Source organism: Eufriesea mexicana, unplaced genomic scaffold, assembly GCF_001483705.2.
Source record: "Eufriesea mexicana isolate 0111107269 unplaced genomic scaffold, ASM148370v2 scaffold1688, whole genome shotgun sequence".
Classification (NCBI taxonomy): Eukaryota; Metazoa; Arthropoda; class Insecta; order Hymenoptera; family Apidae; genus Eufriesea; species Eufriesea mexicana.
This window is the reverse complement of record NW_016909774.1, coordinates 31282-53474: the sequence shown is the minus strand read 5'-3', so window position 1 is coordinate 53474 and position 22193 is coordinate 31282. Positions and strand designations below refer to the sequence as shown.

The 22193-nt window shown below is 35.9% G+C and overlaps 1 protein-coding gene and 1 non-coding gene across 2 annotated transcripts in view; one reads left to right on the top strand and one right to left on the bottom strand.

Annotated features, from left to right (window-relative positions):
* The window catches only part of LOC108548569 (neurexin-3-like), a gene marked incomplete at its 3' end in the record, with an annotated part of 261403 nt that overhangs the window by 214577 nt on the left and 24633 nt on the right, over positions 1-22193 (top strand). The window contains 5 exon segments of the mRNA XM_017901580.1: positions 3273-3313; positions 3315-3435; positions 14457-14648; positions 17017-17160; positions 20279-20496. Coding sequence (XP_017757069.1) covers positions 3273-3313; positions 3315-3435; positions 14457-14648; positions 17017-17160; positions 20279-20496 — 716 coding nt within the window.
* On the bottom strand, positions 15560-15643 carry TRNAS-CGA (transfer RNA serine (anticodon CGA)). Its single transcript has one exon. It is a non-coding gene; the product is annotated as a tRNA-Ser (tRNA).

Sequence of the window (22193 nt, the reverse complement as noted above, 5' to 3'; positions counted from 1 at the left end):
ATAAAATCGCGGATACTGTTTCAAAAACTGCTCCCTGGAAACTGTTACTCCGAGCTGATACGGGGATGTAATCGAATTTCGCGTTCGCCATTGAAAAATCTGAAATCGTTCGTCGGGGGTTGAAAAGGAGTTCGCGCACCGATGGATCGTAATTCGTAGAAAGGTTGGCATGTTTCGAAATCGTTAATGCTGTTTTATCAATGCATTATCCGTGAATTTTGATTCTCGTGATTCAACGCGATATTTACTCCCCGTGTTTTTCTTTTTATCTCCCCGTGTATGATTCATGGCGAATTCGTCATCGCATGGCGAATATAAACGAAACAAGCGGGAATATTCTACCTTCGGTGATTGTTATTTAAAATATCGTAAATTGAATATGTTCCAATTATATACAATTTGAATCAAAGTACAATCAACTGCTGCCGTTTAAATGTGTAAAATATTCGGGGAAATGGCTTTGTAATTTATGTAAAGTGTTGCGCGCGCGCGTGATTCAATTATTGTAAAAGCAAAAGTATCATTGACGTTTCAAAAATACATAGAGAATGCATCGGTGACAATTGATCGTCGTATGAAAAATTATTTTTAGTAATTTGCTTCGGATAAATTCAATGAATTTTTCATATATAATACCGTGATGCAATTGAAATTCGGTATTATATGAAATTTAATTCGAAAATGATTCTCTTATTTTTTAACGTACGCAGAGGACTCCTCCAAGATGAACAAAATTAATAAACTGGAATGAAAATATATTTTAATATTTTTAGTCTATTTTATAATGCAGAATGTACATATATCTGGAAGATATTTAAGGAAATGGAAGATCAGGTGTGGCATGCCACGAAATCTAATTAAATTCGTATTTTCCCGCGTGAAAATAAACTTTTCACTCGGACCAGCGTAAACAATCTAATATAATTATGTTTACATCTTAGGTTCATTTAATTACTAATTCGTTTAAGTAGAAATGCCTGACAAAAGCGAAAATAAATCGGTTAAGAAGAATAAAACGAAGAGCTCTGATAGAATCTCTTTAGCGAAACGAACCACGTTCGACCATATCGCGTAAAGTTATCGAATCCTTAATTAAACGCCACAAAAGCGTCGACAAAAGAGCGGTCTCCAATTCGCACAGTTCACGAAACCTTGATTGGATCCAAGAACACTATGACTAGGAATTGATGCACTTAGTGACAGGAACTAAAACAAATCTTCACAGAATTAATATAGTTTCTACAATTTATTTAACCATGGTTACAAATTTTATATCAAAATTTCCGGGTCCAAAGTCCAAAAATTTAGGAACCTCGCAAATTTACAGATGCGACGTTCACGAGGTTCCTAGATGTAAAAATTAAATTCAAAAAATTAACCCTTTGCCCTACGATACTACAATCACTACTCTAACTTGCCACGAGTCCTACGTGTCAAGAATCACGATTATGAGACCATAATTCCAATAATTTCTCGAATTTTAATCTAATTTTATCGCGGATGGTATAACCACACAATGACATAACCACAAATTAAATTCAAATACCTCATCGGTATATAATAATTATTTATAATTAAATCTTCGCATAACCGATTTATTCTCCCCAAAGATAGTACAATGATCCGAAAAATCCAAGTTGGATGTTAAAAACATCCAAGACAGGTCAGATATCGGTGGCGCGAATGCAACGAACCTGCAGGTACCGCAGGTGAGGTATCTGGGGCACGGTGTGGCCTCAGCGACAAGGTAGGAAATGCATTTTCGCCACTCGTGCCGCGTTTCGCTCGCGGCTCGCAGTTATCTCGATTTAACAATACCGCCCCGTAATTCCCACAATTATATTTCAACGTTGAAACAGGAACGCAGGGGCGGCGGCGGGGGGTGGCGTTAGCATCGCGAATAATCACGGTTGCGTGGCGCGGAACGGCGCGAAATAAATCGGAAAGTTGCGAAAACCGGGGTTCTCGTTAAGGCCGCGAGTTCGTGCGGCTTGCTCATTAGCAGAATCACCGGATCCCGCGAACAAATGCTTCCCCGGTTGCCGTTCGTGACTGTGGCTGTGGACACCCGTTTCGCTGTTTGTAAATACATATGTTAATACATGGCTATTAGTCGCGAAATAAATGCGACCGGTCAGTGGCGCGTCGTTGCCGCAATTTCGCGAGCAGTGCGCGAGCAAGGGTTCCGGGGGTGCGATCGAGGGTGAATCTACCGAATCTTCCGCGAGGAACGAGGGCATAGAGGGAGGTTTCTTTTCGTTGGGAGAAACGGGGAGAGACTTGGAATTAAGGAGCTCGGAAGTTTCAGTCAAGGGTTGTTTATGATGGGAGGTACAAGGTGGGGTTGCGAGGCAGTTTTATGGATGTATGGAGATATAAATAAATCTGGTAAAGTGAGTTTTAGCGTCTGTGGGTTAGCTAGTCCAGAAATGGATTTTTCTTGTTTTATTCGGATTTATTTGCACCTTTTGATTTACGTTTAACGCTAGAACGTGTAATATCGTGTTATTTAGTGGAGGGTACTCGTGTCTTTTTTCTGAGATTGTGGAACAGGCAGATGACAGGGGTAGCGAGGATTTTAAGCGAGGGTTGTTTATGGTACGATGGTGTGGTGGGATTCTTAGACATATGTAATTACGTATAAATGTGTATATATAAAATAAAATAAATTTTATTGTTTCTTCATAATTATTTCACGATTTAGGGGGGTGTATTTCTGAGTTTGTTGTATGACAATCGTATGTTTATTATAAAATTATAAATTTACACACGCATTATATCATAATTGTTCACTCTCACACTTCTTATATCAATCTGAATTTCCTTATAATATATTGAATCTGATCCATAGCAACTGCACAACACTACGCATTCTAGATCTTCCACTCGCACTTCTAAAAACATACATATCTACATTCGTGCCATTATTCGATCTCACACACTTGCATTCACACTAATAAAACCAAATCCATGGTATTTTCTAATTTTTTAACTTCGCTCTATAACTGGATCTATTTTGTTTATTTATTTTAGCATAAATGGTATCACCGAGTATAGAAAAATATAGGAGAAGCTTCGAATTGTTAAATATTTATATCGAAAATATTTTTCTGTCTTGGAAACTTGAGGAATTATACGTAAATTCTTTTTTAATTATATTGGAACGAAGGGAGAGTGACTCGTAAGCTCTCAGTTCCTCTCGTGAGTATCTAATAACACGTCGTTTCGTTTTGTGCTTGCAGCAGGACCTCTTCGCCTTCGAGGTTTTCGAGGGTCATATGTATTTGCATATCGACCTCGGAAGCGGCCCTGTGAAAGTGAAATCGTCGAAACAACGAGTGGACGACAGCACGTGGCACGAAGTGGAACTTCAACGGATCGAAAGAGAAGGACGTGTCACTGTCGACGGTTCGATAGTCGAATTCCGGACACCAGGTAAGAAACGATACCTCCAAAATTATTTACATCCAACCACACACTTATTTTTATTTTCTAAAACATCCCAAAAGCGGTACCTTAAACGGCAACAAACCCTTGGCTCATTTCTCCTCGAAAAAGAAATGAAAACCAAATTAAACTCTGTCATACTAAAATCCTGGAGCTTCGACGCGAGAATTTTAAACGGTCCACAATTTCCAATAGGAACTCGAAAAAATTTCTTGCTCGCAAAAATATTCGAAAAATTTTATAAATCGATGGACACGTATTTATCCGTGATACACGTTACGCAGAAAATATACGGGAAAATCCCAACGCATAGTAATTGAACGCGGTTAAAAATATAACACGATGTTCCATCACGGAAGGATTTCGCTTGGCAAAAATATTTCATCTTCCAACCGAGTTCTTCCAATCGCGGCCGCGGTAACACGCCGCGTCCTCTTCTCTTTCGTTTAATCCCGCGACGTGTGCGCGGGGATGTATGGTGTTTATCGTTTAATCTACACACGGGCGAAATTCAGAATCCGGTTGCTCGACGACATAAACGACGAAGGAGGGAAAAATGCCAGGGGTCGAGAAGCAAGCCACTCATAATTCAGAGTTACACGCTCGAGGACACTTATCTGCAGGTGCAGCTAACCGTTCCATGCGTGGAACGTAATAAATCTTCCCTCTTGCTTTTTCTACGATCCTCTGCTTTTATTACCGCTTAGTCTATTCGTTAGCTCTGTCCTCCTCTTTTTTGAAAACAAAAACACGTTCACCTTTCTTCCTGTGCTCGATCGAACATGACGATGTCGATTAAACGGGGGTGGTATTTAGATACTTTGAGTTTAAGTGATTTATGAATAATTATTGTAGATTAAATTCGAGTACTGGGTACCAAGGAGTATATTTATCGTGGATCCTTTGTATGAGAAATATTTTCTACGAATATTTTTCAATTTTGGTAAAGTGTTCTTTGTTTCCTATTTTGTTATTTATTTTAAAGTTGACAATTTCTTTTTATTAATATTCGTGAATAGCTTTGGCCTATACCAATTTTATTTTGAGTCTTGGATTTAATTCCATTTTTATAGAATTGTGTTTTACCTTGTCGTGGGACATTATTGAGTGATCGAGGAATATTATTATATAATAGTATTACATACAATATAATTGCTCCCAGTCATAATTAATTTTTCAGTGCTTTCTTAATTCTCAATTCTCTGCTTATTATATAATACTAATTATAAAATCTATCGATGATTATCAGTGAAAGAATTGTGATATTTTTTCATTTTATTTTCCATTGTAACGTCTCAGAGTTGGTACAGACAAATTAAACTTCTGGTGATATATGAATAAGTATGGTAGATTAAATTCGAGTCTTGGGTGCGAAAAAGTATATTTATCGTGGACTCTTTTGTATGAGAAATATTTTCTACGAATATTTTATAATTTTAGTAAAGTTTCCTATTTTGTTATTTATATTTTGTTATTTATTTTCAAGTTGACAATTTCTTTTTATTAATATTCGCGTATAGCTTTAGACTATACCAATTTTATTTTGAGTCTTGGATTTAATTCCATGTTTATAAAATTGTTTTTTCCCTGGTTATGGAACATCATCGAGTGATCGATAATAAAAATGATAATTAAACTACTCTCAGCCGTAATTAATTTTTCACTGCTTTCTTAATTCTTAATTCTCTGCCTATGATACAATACTAATTATAAAATCTACATATAATTACCAGTGCCTGAATTACCATATTCCTTTATTTTATTTTCCATCGTAACGTCCCCGAGTCAGTACAGACGAAACGTCTTCGAGTACTATAATTTCGAACTGACATTGCAGTTCTCTTTATTTCAACGATATATCTTTATTCTCGAATTTACGTCATTGCGAATAACAATATCTCGCAACAGGAAAATCCGTAACCTCGTACATTGGTTCAGCCCACGAACGAGAACTCGAATCCACCATAATACCTCGAAGAAATTATAAAGGACTTCCCGAAGTCACTTCAAAGTCAATCAAAAACTCCTCGCGGACTTAATCGCGAATTTATTCATAACTCTCGGGACTGCACGCTTGTACAGCCGAGGGATAAGAAGTCAAACAAGCGGAAAAGTATAGGGACGGTGATATAGCTCGGTGTGTACGTCGGAGCTTTATTAAACCGATAAATAAACAGAAAACGGAGAGTTTGCCAGTGGCGGATCCTTCATCGACTTCTCTGTCGCCCAGTTCAAATAACGGAACCGAGTCTCACCGCAGAAATCACGTCTCTTCCTGCTACCTCTCCAGCTACCCCCGTCTTGGTCCAAACCACCCCTTCCGAACCCTGTTTCCCTCGACTTTTTGCGCGTGTGTGCACGGCGTGACGTTAAATTCTAGCCGTGGACGATTTCCGGCGACGCCTTTTATCCCCGAGCTATTCGTGATAGTTGGATTTACGATTGCTGGAAAAATAGTCGTGCAGGCAGCTTTAAGTGTTTGCAACCTTACTCCGTGATCTGAGATAACTCGCTTATGGCTGTTCACGAGTGGGCGACTGATCCTTGAATTTGCTTGCTTTGATTTTTCAGACGTTCTTCGCGATGAAGATTATTCGATTCGTTATTTCAAATGATGAGTTACAGAAGGAGTATATACATACATATATACATATATAATATATATTACTCACCACTGACTGCTGACCACTGTCCACTGACCCTTCACCGTTGACCGTTGACTGTTTGCCACCCCATTGGTATCAGCAACCAGACCCAATGGGGAAGGTCCATTCAGTCCGAAGAAAATCCTGAAAAAGAGTTCCTAAATGATCTCGTGATCTATATATAGTCGCCAATTAACCAAAGATCGAAGAAAAGTCACTATCGTTGCCAATTTCGTTAATGATTGCATGTCTTCTATAATAATCAAGAATTTCTTGATTCTTCCGTTTCTATTATAAATTTGTGCTTCGAGAAATTTGTTGCCAACAATTTTAATTTGTTATTAATAGTAAATTTGAATTAATAGTTATAGTAAATTTTGCATTTGCTCTTCCATAGGATAAATTTCTATGATACGTATAGGTTACCTCGTTGAGAGAATTGTGTTATGGGGAAAAATATTTTTGAAGTGATAGGTAATATGTGAAAGAGAGAAGATAATTACTGTGTTTTAGTTATATTTTTAAAAAGTGTCCATGAAGTTAGGTTTTCTATATTTTTTCTGTATTTTTCGTTAAAGGTACGAGGTTGTTGATACATTGTAAAATTTCTCGTGTACATGGAGAGTATTAATGAACGATATTAGAATATGTGTGTACATAGCACTGCAGGGATACGATATTTCAACGTAATATCGGTAATTAAGCCACTTGATGCCAGCATTACAACGTTCTAACATCATAATTAACGATGGAATACAGGAACACGTAACTTCGAAATTTATTATAATATTTTCATCGTCGACACGACGTGCCTGAAGCTTAATTATAATATTGCATTAAATCTGATAAAGAAGCAATAAAGAGCTATCTGCAAATTCGAGAACCCACGTCACGGATGTATCTATAATCGAAAAGCTCGTCAAATATTCTTTCATCTTCCTATCATTCATTCGTCAAATTCAAAATTATCTTAATTGACTAAATCTCAACGCAAAATTATCAGAATTATCGAAATAATATTTAAACGAGTAAAGAATTAAAAAGAATCGTAAGGTTGTACCAAAAAATCGTTATTTCACGTGAAAAGAGGCTATTGTACTCTATCAATTGCTGACTCTAGACAGGAATACGGATACTCGTGGGAGTCGGTGGGGCGGACATTAAAGGAAAGAAATTCAGAACTTCGGTCGAATTGTGTACTTACCCGCCATCCCCGTAGTACAAGTTTCACGAAGCCCTTGGTGGTCACTCGAATTACACGGCCAGTTAATTTGTCCGTGAAACACGCCTTTGAAATCCGACCCTTTAGCAATTTCAGCCTCAAAACTGTGCTTCGCCGCCTCGACTGGACGAGTTTGCGCGAATTCTTGGAGTGTGAACGCTTCCTGCGGGCCAACTACGCTCGTAACACGTGAAAAAGCCCGATGCAACTGGTCCAAGCCCTCGCAATTAGGCTTAGTATATGATTCTAATTGCTGTTCACGCTGAGAATTCCTTTTTCTTCGTTTAAATCCGATATTTCCTTCGTTTCATTCTTCAAATCAGCCCTAAACATAACGTAAAAATTATGAGGACTTTGCCAATAAATTTCTTAATCGAAATAAAAATTAAACAGCAAACTTCAATTCGATTTGAGTAAATATTGAGAAACGGGCAAAATTCGCGGAATATTTCTATTAAACGAGAAGAAAGACTGCGATATAGCAAAGGTAAAACGTTTGAATGGAGCTGACAAGACTGCGTAATTTTAATCTCAATAAATCAAAATCTCGTTAAGAGCACGGGAACATAGGGCACTTGAGCGCGACGTAATTTGCCTGGAACGAAAGAAACACTTGGAAATCCTTTATTTCGTTCTTCTGATGGAACATCCTGCCGAGGGAACATTACCTAAAACCTCAAAGGCGCAACTGAATTAAATCGTCGGTGGCGTTATTCGCGGTAAGAGGAGCGTAATCTGTAAAACATGAATCATCGGAGCTTAAAGCGCGATTACGGCTAAGCCAATAAAATAATCTCCTCCGGAGGGGAGAAAAACCATCCGTATCCGGGGCACCGCGGAAACCACCGACTGGGCGATAAGCGAGAACACGTCGCGGACTTCACGCGTGTTTTTAACGCCGTTCAACTCCATTTCCGGCCGCCTCCGAGTCAATGATTAACCGAACAATTTCATTTTCTTACTCCTAGAATGGTTATCCCGTTAGAAAATACCTGCAGGGAGACGAGTCAGGCTAAAACACGAGAAGAATTTAATTTCCGAAATTATAAAATCACTTGTTGAGGAATACTTCCTTTCCCATTTTCTTATTTTTAACCCATTATTATTTATAAAATCCCATTTTTTAAATTTTAATTTTAATTATTTTTAACATTATTTTTAACATCGTATTTGGGAAAGACTTAGCTTGATATTCGTTAGTTTAATAATTTAATTTAATCTTGTTTTACTGGGTTCGATGTAATCGAGGATAGCCTCGATAAAGCTCTCAGTTTAATAATTTTTAATTTGTATTTAAATCAATTTTCAATTACTCTTAAGAAAATAGAAGCTTCTCCAAGTATTAGGTAACTCATCAAATTGCGTGAGAAAATAAATTAATAATATAGAATAAAATTTTCAAAAATGATAATTTAATTTTACTCGTATTGTGTAATATTTATATCAGTTTTATTATTATTACATACTCCGTGGCGAATGTAGGAAATTTCAAATAATCCTGGAAACCTTGTATTTTTGTTATCCACTACATTATACGTAAACTTCGTATTGTTGTTAATATGATATAATAATAACATCCTTATTTTTATATTTATTCAGTTCCATCTTAGTACATTAAATTATTGATCGTACTACTTGTATATTTATTATGTAGTAATATTAACAATATTCGTATAAAATATAATAAATAAAAGAAGATACAAGGTTCCAGGATCATCCAAAATTCTCTCCATAACGATTACTCTTATTTAACGATTGGTCTTATTTTTATATTCATTCAGTTCCACCTGAGTACATTGAATTATTGATTGTACTACTTGTATATTTATTAGATAATAATATTAATAACAATTCGTATAAAATATAATAAATAAAGGAAGGTACAAGGTTTCAGGATCATACAAAATTCTCTCCATAACGATTATTCTTATTTAACGATTAATCTTATTTTTATATTCATTCAGTTTCACCCGAGTACATTGAATTATTGATATTACTACTTGTATATTTATTATGTAATAATACTAACAATATTCGTCTAAAATATAATAAATAAAAAAAGGTACAAGGTTTCAGGATCATACAAAATTCTCTCCATGACGATTATTCTTCATTCTCGTTGTCAGTGTACATACGCCTGCACGTAAAATCACACCCCCTGCACGACGCTACTGGTATTTATGGGACACGTGTGGTATCACGTTGTACCCTTTAAAAGGGAAACAATATGACAGCTACTTACATATCATCGCACGAATTCGTTCAAAATTCGAACAGACGAGTTCGAATATCAAACTTAGCCTCGCATTCAATTATTGCTGCCCGGTGTGCATTGTAATATTACAGATCTATGTAAATAAGCGTCACGTGCAGAGGCACGGCGAGTCAGTGTACACGGGGTGCATTGCAACCGAGCTTTGTCGGAAATGCTTCCGGCGTGATCAGCAAATTTCAAAGCAAGTGCCCGTTTTCCGGGGCCCGCTTTAATGGTCACAGATACGTAACCACGGTTTGGTGCAGCCATATTACAACGAAAGTGTTGCGCTTCGCGCCAGTAATCACCTTCGATGGTATCATTTTCACCGTGAATATTACGTTTCTCCGGGTTCCGTGTTATTTTTCTGCGGTCAGGAAAATAACAATTTTTCCAATTATACAAATTTTCTCTTACTAGTAATTTCAAATACAAGAGATTTATCGTGATCAAACTAGAGCTATAGGGGTTCAATTCACCCCCTCCCCAAAAATGTATAATACATTATAAATGACCCGAAGCAACGCAATTATTTCGCAAATTTCAAGGTACAGCTCGAATTTAAACGCGACGCAGAAAAATTTATATAAACACCACTCGCCCTTATCGTAAATTTAAATCCCCAGCCTCCCCCGAAAAATACATTACCCAACTTTAATCATAAATTACAGAAATTCGTACACGTCGCAACTGCGATATATAAATTGTAAAAGTCTCAGCCACAGCTCGTGACGAGAAATATGATACACCATAGTCGGAGGATCTTCCGGGGGTACGATACGTCGTACCCTCGGTGTCAGACATCCAATTAACCTAATCCGGTGATTAGCCATGGTCATAGCTGGAACGAAATAGCGAGATATAAATTTTATCCGGAGAATTATGATTACCAGCCGGAATTCTTCGGCAAGTCGAGCTTTTCAGCCAGCTCTCGGCTCGTCGCCGAGCTTTTACACGCTTGTCGGTGGTAACAATTTTCAACGAGCGAGAGCCGCTCATCCCCTTCGTCGACTGCAATTTCCTTTCTTCCTCGCTTCCGTGTCTTTTGCTATTTCTCCTGTCCCCTCGTATTCATTTTTCCCTCCATCTTATCTGCTCGCGTCGCCGGCCTGAGGAAAATAAGATTCGCTCGTGTAATGTTCTTTCATTCGATTCTTCTTTTTTCCTCCTCCGTGCTTTTCCCTCTTTTTCCCCCGTCCTCTGGAGTCCCTTTGGAGCCGCGTATCGTGGAAAACTCGTTGCCTGGATCGCTTCTGCGATAGATTTCACGCATACGAATGACGGATGCAATATTTATCAGGCTTGATTAAACTCGAGTAACGACGTCGAATTTTCGTCCGTCGAAGAATTCGAGGAATTTTTCCTGCGGGGGGAGACGTAAGCTGGACGAAGCTGATGGAACTCGAAAGGGGTGGTTCGAGGACAGGAATGAGGGAATTTCACGTTGGTATACGAACAACTAGCGTGAAGGTAAATCACGACATCAGCAAATTGAGAGCTTATGAAATTTTTAGGAAAAATTTGTTCGAATATAATGATTCCTGTATCATTGTCTCTACTGATTTATTCTTACACGTTAGACTGCTAATTCGTCGATTTCACGATAGATAAATGAACAAGGAATAAAAGTCGTGTCTACTTGTCATAAAAATTAATTTTCCATAATTTTCCTGTACACGTTAGGCTGCTAATTAGTCAATTTCACGATAGATCAATAAACATGGAATAAAACTCGTGTTTAATTGTTATAGAAATTAATTTACCACTATTAATTTTCCATAATTTTCCTGTACACGTTAGATCGTGCTAATTCGTCAATTTCACGATAGATAAATGAACAAGGAATAAAAGTCGTGTCTACTTGTCATAAAAATTAATTTTCCATAATTTTCCTGTACACGTTAGGCTGCTAATTAGTCAATTTCACGATAGATCAATAAACATGGAATAAAACTCGTGTTTAATTGTTATAAAAATTAATTTCCCACTATTAATTTTCCATAATTTTCCTGTACACGTTAGATCGTGCTAATTCGTCAATTTCACGATAGATAAATGAACAAGGAATAAAAGTCGTGTCTACTTGTCATAAAAATTAATTTTCCATAATTTTCCTGTACACGTTAGGCTGCTAATTAGTCAATTTCACGATAGATCAATAAACATGGAATAAAACTCGTGTTTAATTGTTATAGAAATTAATTTACCACTATTAATTTTCCATAATTTTCCTGTACGATAGATAAATGAATAAGGAATAAAAGTCGTGTCTATTTATTATAAAAATTAATTTTCCGTAATTTTCCTGTACACTTTAGACTGTGCCAATTCGTCAATTTCATGATAAATCAATAAATAAGGAATAAAACTCGTGTCTACTTGTTATAAAAATTAATTTCCCACTAATAATTTTCCCTAATTTTCCTGTACACGTTTGACTGTGCTAATTCGTCAATTTCACGATAGATCAATAAACAAGGAATAAAACTCCTGTTTACTTGTTATAAAAATTAAATTACCATTATTAATTTTCCATAATTTTCCTGTTAATAGCAATCTACTCGAATTCGACACCCCTACGAATCGTCGAGTGTGTCCATTACACCCACGACCAGCGACGTAGCTCGTTCACCCCCAAAAGAAAGATGGCCACTCGTAGGAAGATTACGGGACGATTAGGCTCGCCGGAGGTTTCGCTAGAAACAGCTATTATTTTCACAGGGCACGTCGTGTCCCGGCGTTAATTCAAGAGTCGCTGAACTTTTTTCCCGCCGGTTTTCCGGTGCTCATTGCGCGAGTAGGAAACTCGAGGTTTCGAGCCTGGTGGAAAGGTGAAAAGGAAAAATAGTTGGCCGGGGGGATAATGGACTTTAAGCGGGGCTCGTGAGTTTTTAATTAACGTGGAATTAACGGGGGCTCGAGAGCGTCAGGCCGAATAATCGGGCATAGTTCGAGCCCTTTCGAACAAGCCCGTCTTGGGAGATAGTGCGTTCAACCCTGTCCGAGTGTGTAATGGAAGGATCGTGAATGGCAGATAATGAGGAAAATTGGTGCAATGTACGTGGATGTAAATGTTTCGTAAGGGAGATATTGTGTGATAAAGCTGAGCGAGATAGTTCGGATTAAGGAGAAATTTTTAAGTGATACGTAAGTGGGTAAGAGCGGCAGGTATCCTGGAAGGACAGCGAGATTAGGATAATGAGAACGTGGACAAGATGATTTTGATTAAACGAAGATATTAATCTTATCTTTTAAAATATATTAACAACGTGATTTTCTTTTTTATCTATTAAATTAAATATTTCATTAAATCTTGGGACAAAATTGAATTAAAAGGAAGTGAAAAAATTAAAATATTTTCTATTAGTCGATGATCTAAAATTTGTCTATGATACGTATTAATTAATGATGTTACTTATTCTGACTAAATTTGTGTTCTTTAAATTGGATATTAAATTTTTGTTAGAAGAAAAAATAATAACAAAAATGTTGATCTTCGGTAATAAAATTTCAGAGTTACGTTATAAGAGAATTTAGAAAATTTTATTTCTACGAGGATGAGATATTTAAAAGAAATTTGGGTTTACATAGTTCGAGATATCTTGAATTTCTATATTAGTAGTAGAGTTATGGTGTTAGGTCAACATAACTTAGCTAACTTTTCCGCAACGTGATACAGAATCGATTTTGACAAAATACATAGAATCCAGGGTACTTGCTGAATTTGAAGTAAAATGAGAATCCGAATGGCCAGTGTACTTGTGAAAAACGTACTGGAATTACGAAGTTTTGAGTGATCGAGCAAAATAGTACTTGGAGTGGGCTCAATGTACTCATGAAATACGTATTGGGATCGCGAAATTTTAAGTGTTCGAATAAAATAGAATTTTAAACGATCCGAGTGGAGAACTTTATTGAAACCGTGAAATTTCCAATAATTAAGCAAAATGGTACCTGGAGTAGTTTATATGGCGGGAAAAATAAAAAATCGGCCGTATTCCCGCGGAATGAAAATAATTAAAATAACAATTTATTCGGTGCAAATGTTCGTTTTAATTTACATTTTAATTTTCGTTCCTGCATTTGAAACTCGTATACTCGTAGCTGGATAATTGCTGGATATTTATACGTAATACATTTAACTGTAGCTGAATAAGAGCTGAAAATATGATAACGTTAATAGTAATGAAAATTCTATTACGCTGAAGGAAATACGATACGTTACATGACAGAGAAGTTGCAATTTCCTTCTTCTGGGGCAAATAGATTTTATTACGGAAAATAACGAAGCTTTTGCAATTTATAGAAAAGCACGATAGAACGTATGGAGTGTGTAAAAATGGAATACCGTGAAATGAAAATAGAATATAATTTTATCGAGACGAAAATATAAAGTACTCGAGGAAAATAACACATTGAACCTAAACTAAATTTATCAAACTACCTTTTCAATAAATATGATAAAAAATAAGTGGAATTAAAGCATCGCGTATATTACAGAAAATAGCATAAAAGTTATAAGTTTTCTCTTTAAAGTAATATAATTAAAAACGAAAATTAGGACGTATAAAATAATTCTAAAAATTAGACAATCTATTAGAGTATTTAAAAATATTTTATCAGTATTAATGACATACTGACATCCAATAGTAAATCAAAAATTGGCAGCTAATTAAAAATTGAAAAAGTAATCTTTTAATTTAATCCTAACGTGTTGCAAATGACAACTTTAATAAAAATAATATAAATTCGTTCGAGCACAACCCTCCCTCTATTTATAATAAATCATTTTTATTATTCGAGATACCCTCGAATACAAAACAAGCAATTATAATTGTAAATATCTTTTGCGATAATTTATATAACCTGGTGATATTTCACATTACAGGTGATTCCACACAACTGGACCTAGATGGATTGTTGTACATCGGCGGTGTGGGGGCTCCATTTGCACCCCTAACAGTTCCTCCGGTACTGTGGACAGGTGCCTTGAGACAGGGTTACGTCGGATGCATGAGGGATCTTGTCATAAACCGGCAACAAATCGATATAGCTGGATATGCTCAACAGCAGGACTCGGGTAAGGAAATGATACATACTTTATGATAATACTCGAACGTGACTGACAATGGGATTGTCGATCCTGGAAGTATTGTTTTTGCAAAATCTGAACCTCGAATATCGTATCAGAACAAAATTTATCTTAGCAAAATACTTATCTCTTGATAGAAGAATTTACACTATGGTGAGATAATAATTTGAAAAGTAGTTTATCACCTCAATATTGTTCCACGAACAATATACACGTATGATAATAACAAAATAATAATAATTCGCCATGTAATATAATTTTTGAAAGCCCAGTATTTAAAATTTAAAAAAATGCAAAAATGTTTGGTATAAAAATGATTATCCTTAATGAAACGATGTAAGAGGTATATAAAATCTAGGGGTAAGCTAGTTACCTTTTGTAACAACCCTATTTTCTTGAATACACGTGATACATAAGTTTTTATAACGATGTTCTATTTTATGCAAAATAGCTGCAAAATGTTGACCTAAATTGTAGCTTTCTACGTTGCACTAGTATGTACCATGTTTACCATGTGCTTGATACTATCTCGTACAAGAAACGTGTTTACTGCCACGGTACAATAGTTTCGCAACATGCAAAACTGAAAAGGTAAATACTCGACCGAAACATACGTTAATTAATATGTATATGCGTACATATCCGTATAATTTAATTCAATTAATATATATACGGAAATATTTGCACGCTGTTTGCTCGTTAAAGGAAAAGAGAGGTAACGCGAAAATGTTGGAAACCAGGTGACGAATAAATTGGTGGAAAATAAAATGGTACAACGGCAATTATAATATTAATATTTTGCTATTTTATTTTTGGCAAAATGTCGTTTTACGATAGGAAAGCGTGGATTAAAATTGAGAATATTGACAATCGGTGTTTAGGGGTGGAAAAAATGTTTTCGCTGCGGACAGGATTCGAACCTGTGCGGGCATACTACCCATCAGATTTCGAGTCTGACTCCTTTACCACTCGGACACCACAGCTGCTAGGAATGCCTGGTTTCGTTCCAACTTCTCCTCTACTTTAATGTCATTAACAATCGTATATTTTATATAAATATTATCTATTACCATTTTTATTATCTTAGAATTGAATAGGTTAAAAGTATCAGAAATAATTTCAGATTAAAAAGGATGTGATAAAAATTAGATTGACCAAATATCACGTTAGGTGCTTACAGAAAAATATGCAGAAAATAATTCGTGTTTTAAATCAATTTTTCTTTGTGTCTTTTTTAATTAAATACACTCAAATTTTTGTCTCTTAATTTCGAAGCTTAAATAGGAGTTTTGATAAGAATAAATGAATGAAGTGAGAAAATAAAGCGAAATAAAATAAAATACAAGAGAATGTGGAACGAAACGAGGAGAATAAAGTACTTTTTGATAATAAAAGATTATGTTAGGTGCTTACAGAAAAATATGCAGAAAATAATTCGTGTTTTAAATAAATTTTCCTTTGTGTCATTTTTAATTAAATACACACAAATTTTTGTCTGTTAATTTCGAAGCTCAAATAGAAGTTTTGATAGTAATAAATGAACGAAGTATGAAAATAAAGCGAAATAAAATAATATACAAGAGAATGTGGAACAAAGAGAAGAGATTAAAGTGCTTTTCGATAATAAAGGAGTGGAATTGCAAAATGGTCTGATCTTGTTTGAACAAATTTTTACAGACATGTCTGTTCGCGAGTATGAAAGAGTTCGAATAATTTAACAAACGATTTAAAGCAAAATCGATTACGTGGATCGGTAAGTCGAATAATGCACTCGAATTTACCACGCACATCGAGCTCGCAATCAGTGGATATTAAAAAAGGGATCCACCACGCTTTTAATTTTCATATTTAAATTTACGATCCGAATATTCGAACTTTATTCCGTAATTTAAATTTTTAAACTCAAATTCAATTCAACCGCGATCATATATTTTCACTCGTTGCGATAATTCGGTTACTTAACGCGTTGCAGTCGAATTTTGAAATATCTCTCGTTTCGTGTTACGTCATTGGGGAGCATCGCCGAAACATTTCATATTTCCCATACGTCAGTCAAGTACACTTATGAAATAACTGGCTGCTGGTACGATTAATAATTAAAAGCTTCGTCCGCGATGTGTTAACCACTCGAATTTTTCACGTGTCCACGACCTCTTCTGCTTCACGTTACATAACGTTCCGTCCACCTAGAGACATTACCTCGTGCTCATTAAATCGCATGAACGAAACGACAATTATGCTCTTCCCGGCTGTTCTCCGTCTTGACAAAGGTGTTCCATTTCACTGCGACGAAAAACTCGAACAGGGAGCAATCGTCACTGTCCCCGTAATTTCGTTCCTCTGGACAATTTTGCAGGAGCTGTCAGGCCGGCTTGTCACTCTCAACCACCCCACTGTCCCTCGCAACCCTGCATGCACGGCAGCTACTGTATCGAGGGATGGAACAGGTTTCACTGCGACTGCACAAGGACGCCATTCACGGGGCCTACTTGTGGCAAAGGTAAGGATTCTCGCGTATTGTAATGTCCCCTTTAGCGTTTCAGACTATGTAGAAGATTATCTGATAGGGTGACTTTGAAGATTTCGTGGAAGGAGGAGGAAGATGTATAAGCGATTCGAAATAAAATTAGTTAAGACAAAAATACGAGTAATTTAGGATATTTATAGTTGAACCTTAGCAAATGGAATAGATTCCTTCGTTGTTAGGTACAGTTTATGAAAAATTCGAGATCATTAACCCTTTGCAATTTCAGCAGAGAAAATTTAGCGTTTCGCAGTTACTTTTCGGTGCAGGATTTAAAGTCGATATATGGATATTAAAACGCACGGAATTTGTCGAAACTGATTTGAATTTAATATTACTTATAGTACGTAAATATACCAAATTTTTAGTTTCTCTAATTTTCTGTAGTTTTCTGTATTTTTCAACTTGCGAATATCCCCCCAAAGGGTTAAAATATCCTAGATGCGAAGATATTAGACAAAATTAATCGATTGCAAATTGGTAGCCGTTTAGTTAATGAGCTAAATTAAAGTTAGCCAATATTTTTTCCCATTTTGTCACTTAGAGTTGTTAGCAAAACGGTAGTTTTAGTCTTTTAATTTCTATCATTATGAATTATGAAGTGAAATTATATTTCTATCTCGAGAAATAGACTTTAATTTTGTCAGAAGTAATTATATATTCCCAATAATTTTAGAGATGAAGTTCTAAAATAGTCATTTTATGTGATTTCTGCTATTAAATATTCAGAGTTAGAGCTGCAGAATTTTCTGAATTTTTGGACTTCGCGGATATCGTTTAAATTGTCATTGGAACCAATTATAGGAGTGGATAATAAATTAATATCGACGTATTAGCGATTCGAAGAATGGTAAAAATTGGAGGAGACGTTAAAACGGAAATCCGGACGTTTATGCGGGCATTGCTGTAAATGTCGCATGGCGTTGGCATAATTCGATCGAACGGAAGAGGAGGAAGAGGATTGTTTCGCGTTAGCGTGTAAAATTATGCTTATTTATTAATACGTCTCGTAATTACATCCCTGATTAAAATTTTGAGTCCGGCGATGGAGTTTTAATCATGGCATTTAAATTACGCGTACATCGAGTTAGCCGTGCAACGTAATAATCCTGCAAGATAATAGGATAATGCATTGTAATGTAATATTATTACAGGAGTAATGGCGGCACATTTAAGTAGTTTTATGCTTGAAGCATTAATTAGTTCTCGTGCTTGAGTTTTATTTTGTATTTGTTATTATCTTTGGTACAATGTTATTACTGGATTTGTGTATTCGTTGTCGTGAAACGAATTTACGTGTATTATGTCGTTGTAGGGGTATGCTTGCTATAATTGCATCAGATATTTCTATACTCTTGCATTTTAATTTTGACAGTACTATTTTTTGCTTCGCAATTTCAATTTTGGTGGTAAAAATTTTAATATGTATCGAAAATATAGATAGTGAGAATGAAAACAAAAATGTCGAATTTAACTGTATATGAAATTGCAAAAAAGTTTTCTTTTTTTTTTTAATATGTTTTGGAACAACGTGTTTGTCTACAATTGTACTTACCCCTTAATTAGAAACTCGGCAAGTGCTGTGTTAATTTATTTAATTTACACTGCTGCGTTCCTCACTACGTGCACATAGTTAACAAGCTTTGTAATGATATTATCCTCCAAGTCCCTTATATGTATTTTAATTAAAATAACAATTTAACACTCGCATTAGTTACGTCGCACATGCTTGATCTTTAAATTTAAACGTACTTTACTTTAGCAATTTAATCCGTTTCTTATTTCCTGGAATATTGGTTTCGTTGCTTCCATCTCGAATGTTACATTCGTTTCATAATAAAATCTTTTAACTGGAAGTTTGTTCGAATAAATACAATCTGCTTTAAATTTAGCTTCGCTGAACTTCATTAAATTACCGAGTCATTTATCGCATTCGATGAATTATATTTTACTTTACATACGAGTTATAGTACAATTAGAAACATATTTCCACGAGCAAACTCATCGTTATCTGTTATCTTAATTTATCGTTTCGCAGGGTTGTTAATTAATCTTCTTATCAGACTCTTTTACGTGCAATATAAATATCGACTAATATTTATGAAACTGCGCTCGAATTTTTGCATTTCGTGCATTGTTTTCGAGGTTATAATTATTTGAAGTTAATGGTTTCCTGTGCTGTTTACTTTACCTATTGTTTTCTCTTATTTTTTTAATAGCTTACATTTGTGATGAAAAATTATATTTTTGCATTTCCTCGAGATCCATGAAATTGCAATTGTTTAATATTTTAAGCGAATATTTCACCCATTTTCTATCATCCTTTTTGTTTACATATCTACTAATTAAATATCGTATAGATCATATTATATCATACATTATTAACATTCGGATTGTTAGGCTTTCTATTTTTTGAAGTTAATTATTTAAAGTTAGTGGTTTCCTGTGCTATTTACTTTACCTATTTTTTTCTTTTATTTTTTTAATAGCTTCCATTTGTTATAAAAAATTATATTTTTGCATTTCCTCGAGACCCATAAAATTGCAATTGTTTAATATTTTAAGTGAATATTTCACCCATTTTCTATCACCCTCCTTTCTATTTACATATCTATTAATTAAATATCGTAAATAAATATCGTAATATAAATATCGTAAATATTATTAAATATATATTAAATAATATTAATTAAAATATCGTGTAAATCATATTATATCATACATTATTAACATTCGAATTGTTAGACATTCTATTTTTCAAACCCTTCCAATTACTATAAATATGCAGCTACTATCTGCAAAATTAATGTCAACTTTCAGTCCGATAAGACCGTCATTATATATCCCTAGATATTTCCATCGTCCAACTTTAACGTCCCCTAAACGTCCAGCCTGTGAGTGTCAGGAACTGTCCTGACCCAGGCACATTGTCCAACTCGCGACTGTCACAGCCACGTGATCTGGCAAATTCCAAGTACACTTTTGATTCTCACCCAGCAACGAGTTTCTCCTAACCATCAACGAATAACAAAAATCCTAATAATTTATTCGCAATTCGAACAATTTTATCCTAACAATTTTATCCTTTGTCCAGACGCATCGACGCTGCACCTGAACGGAACACAGCAGATGACAGCGCTGATGCCAGAGGACTCGAAGACCCAGACCGAGGAAATAGCGATCCGCTTCAAAACGTCCAGGCCACGTGGTCTGCTGCTGTCCACGAGTTTGGAGAACAGCCCGGATCGGTTGCAAATCTACCTGGAGGAAGGCAAAGCGAAGATGCTGATCCACATCGGGGACAAGGAAAAGGTGAGTCGAGCCCGCAATTCTCTAAATCTCGTGGGTGCTTCGTGAACGCTGCAACCCAGATTTCCTCCTCGAAACGGAATTACGATAGGGGTCGAACAAAGTAGAACGAGAAGCTGGATATTTTTTCAGACTTTCACGAGCTCGGTACTTATAAACTTCTTAGTTAATAATGCTATTTTTCGTAGAGACGGCCCGGCATTTCCCCCGGCCTCATTAGAGATCTGAGAATACCGCGATACTGTGCGGTGCATACCGGGTAACAAAGTAGAATACTGTAAAAGAATATTGCGTTACATAAAGCCTCTTACCTCGTTTTACCAGCGAGTATGCTTGTTTCTCTGACCGCAGTCCTGCCAACAGCGTAATATTCATGGGTTCGCTGAAGGAGCAGTTAAGGGATCCCGGCCTAAAGCCTTTCAACGCGTTCTGCTCTTTTAGCTACGCGGAATTTGAACGTCCTTGGTAATTTATTTGGTCGCGAAACTCGCGGTTAGAGAACAAACGGGGGATTCGCCGTTGTCGGATTTAGACCGGTATTTTTGGGTCTTGCGTGGAAATGGCAACGACTTCGTGTCAGGAATATGTGTCACTGCTCCAGAGAGATATTCGGAAACTTGAGCGTCGATATCTATTCGCGGAGTTGCTCGTAGCGTGGGATATCTAGATAGACTGAACAATTCTATGCAGGAAAAATTCGAGAAAATTCTGAAAATTATTTTCCCCCAAAAATATTCTTTCATAGGAAATCAGCCTCTGCCAGTGGAGCTGTCAACTATTCTCTGCGACCTTTACTCCGTGAGAATTATCCTGAAATAAACGTGACGTCAATTATTACGGGAATGGTCCATACGTCATTCAATGAAGCTGTTTTTTTAACAAGTTGCTGCTATTTTATGTTATACTACTGAAAATACCGATATTACTTTCCAGTCGGTCTAATTTAAGACACTTCTCCGTGCAATCTGCCTGGCATCTCGACCTCTGGACTCGATATGGCATCGGGAATCGAAGTGAGAGTAGAATATTATTAATTTGGAATTTGTTCGTCTGGAACTTTAACAGCAATGCTCGAAACATCGGCTTCGGGGGTAAATTGAAATCCGCGGAGGTCGCGGGGCGCGATAACGCATGAAAATTCGAACGACCTTGCTCATCCAGGGCACGATCATAATTCATCGATTCATTCGGCCCGTTTTTCCGCGACAGAATAAATTGACTGTAAAAATTCAAATCGAACGAAAATAGACGCCGGCCGATAGAGCGACGTGTATTCATAATTCATGGCTTGCCCGAAGGTTCAAGTTCTTTGGTGGAAGGTGCTGGTTTGGGAAGACGCGAGGCATTGCCTTCATTCATATAATATTGCTTTAGAATCGGGAAATAATAGTTCGATGTGCTTGGTAGATTCATTTTGTGCTAAAAATTTGGAAGAATTGAGCAAAGTTTGATTAAAAGAAGAATTTCTAATGGGATAGAATTATTTCGACTTTTCTAAATTAATTGGAACAATGTAAGGGATGTTTCCAAGTAGTTAATTACTCAAAAGGAGGGAAAAGATAGGCAAGAAATATGCAAGTCAATTCGATAATTATTAAAACCTAATTGTGTACAAAATTATATTATTACTTTATATTAATAATTAAGTAAAGTATTTTTATAAATACTTTTTTTTATATATATACTATTAACTATTTTTA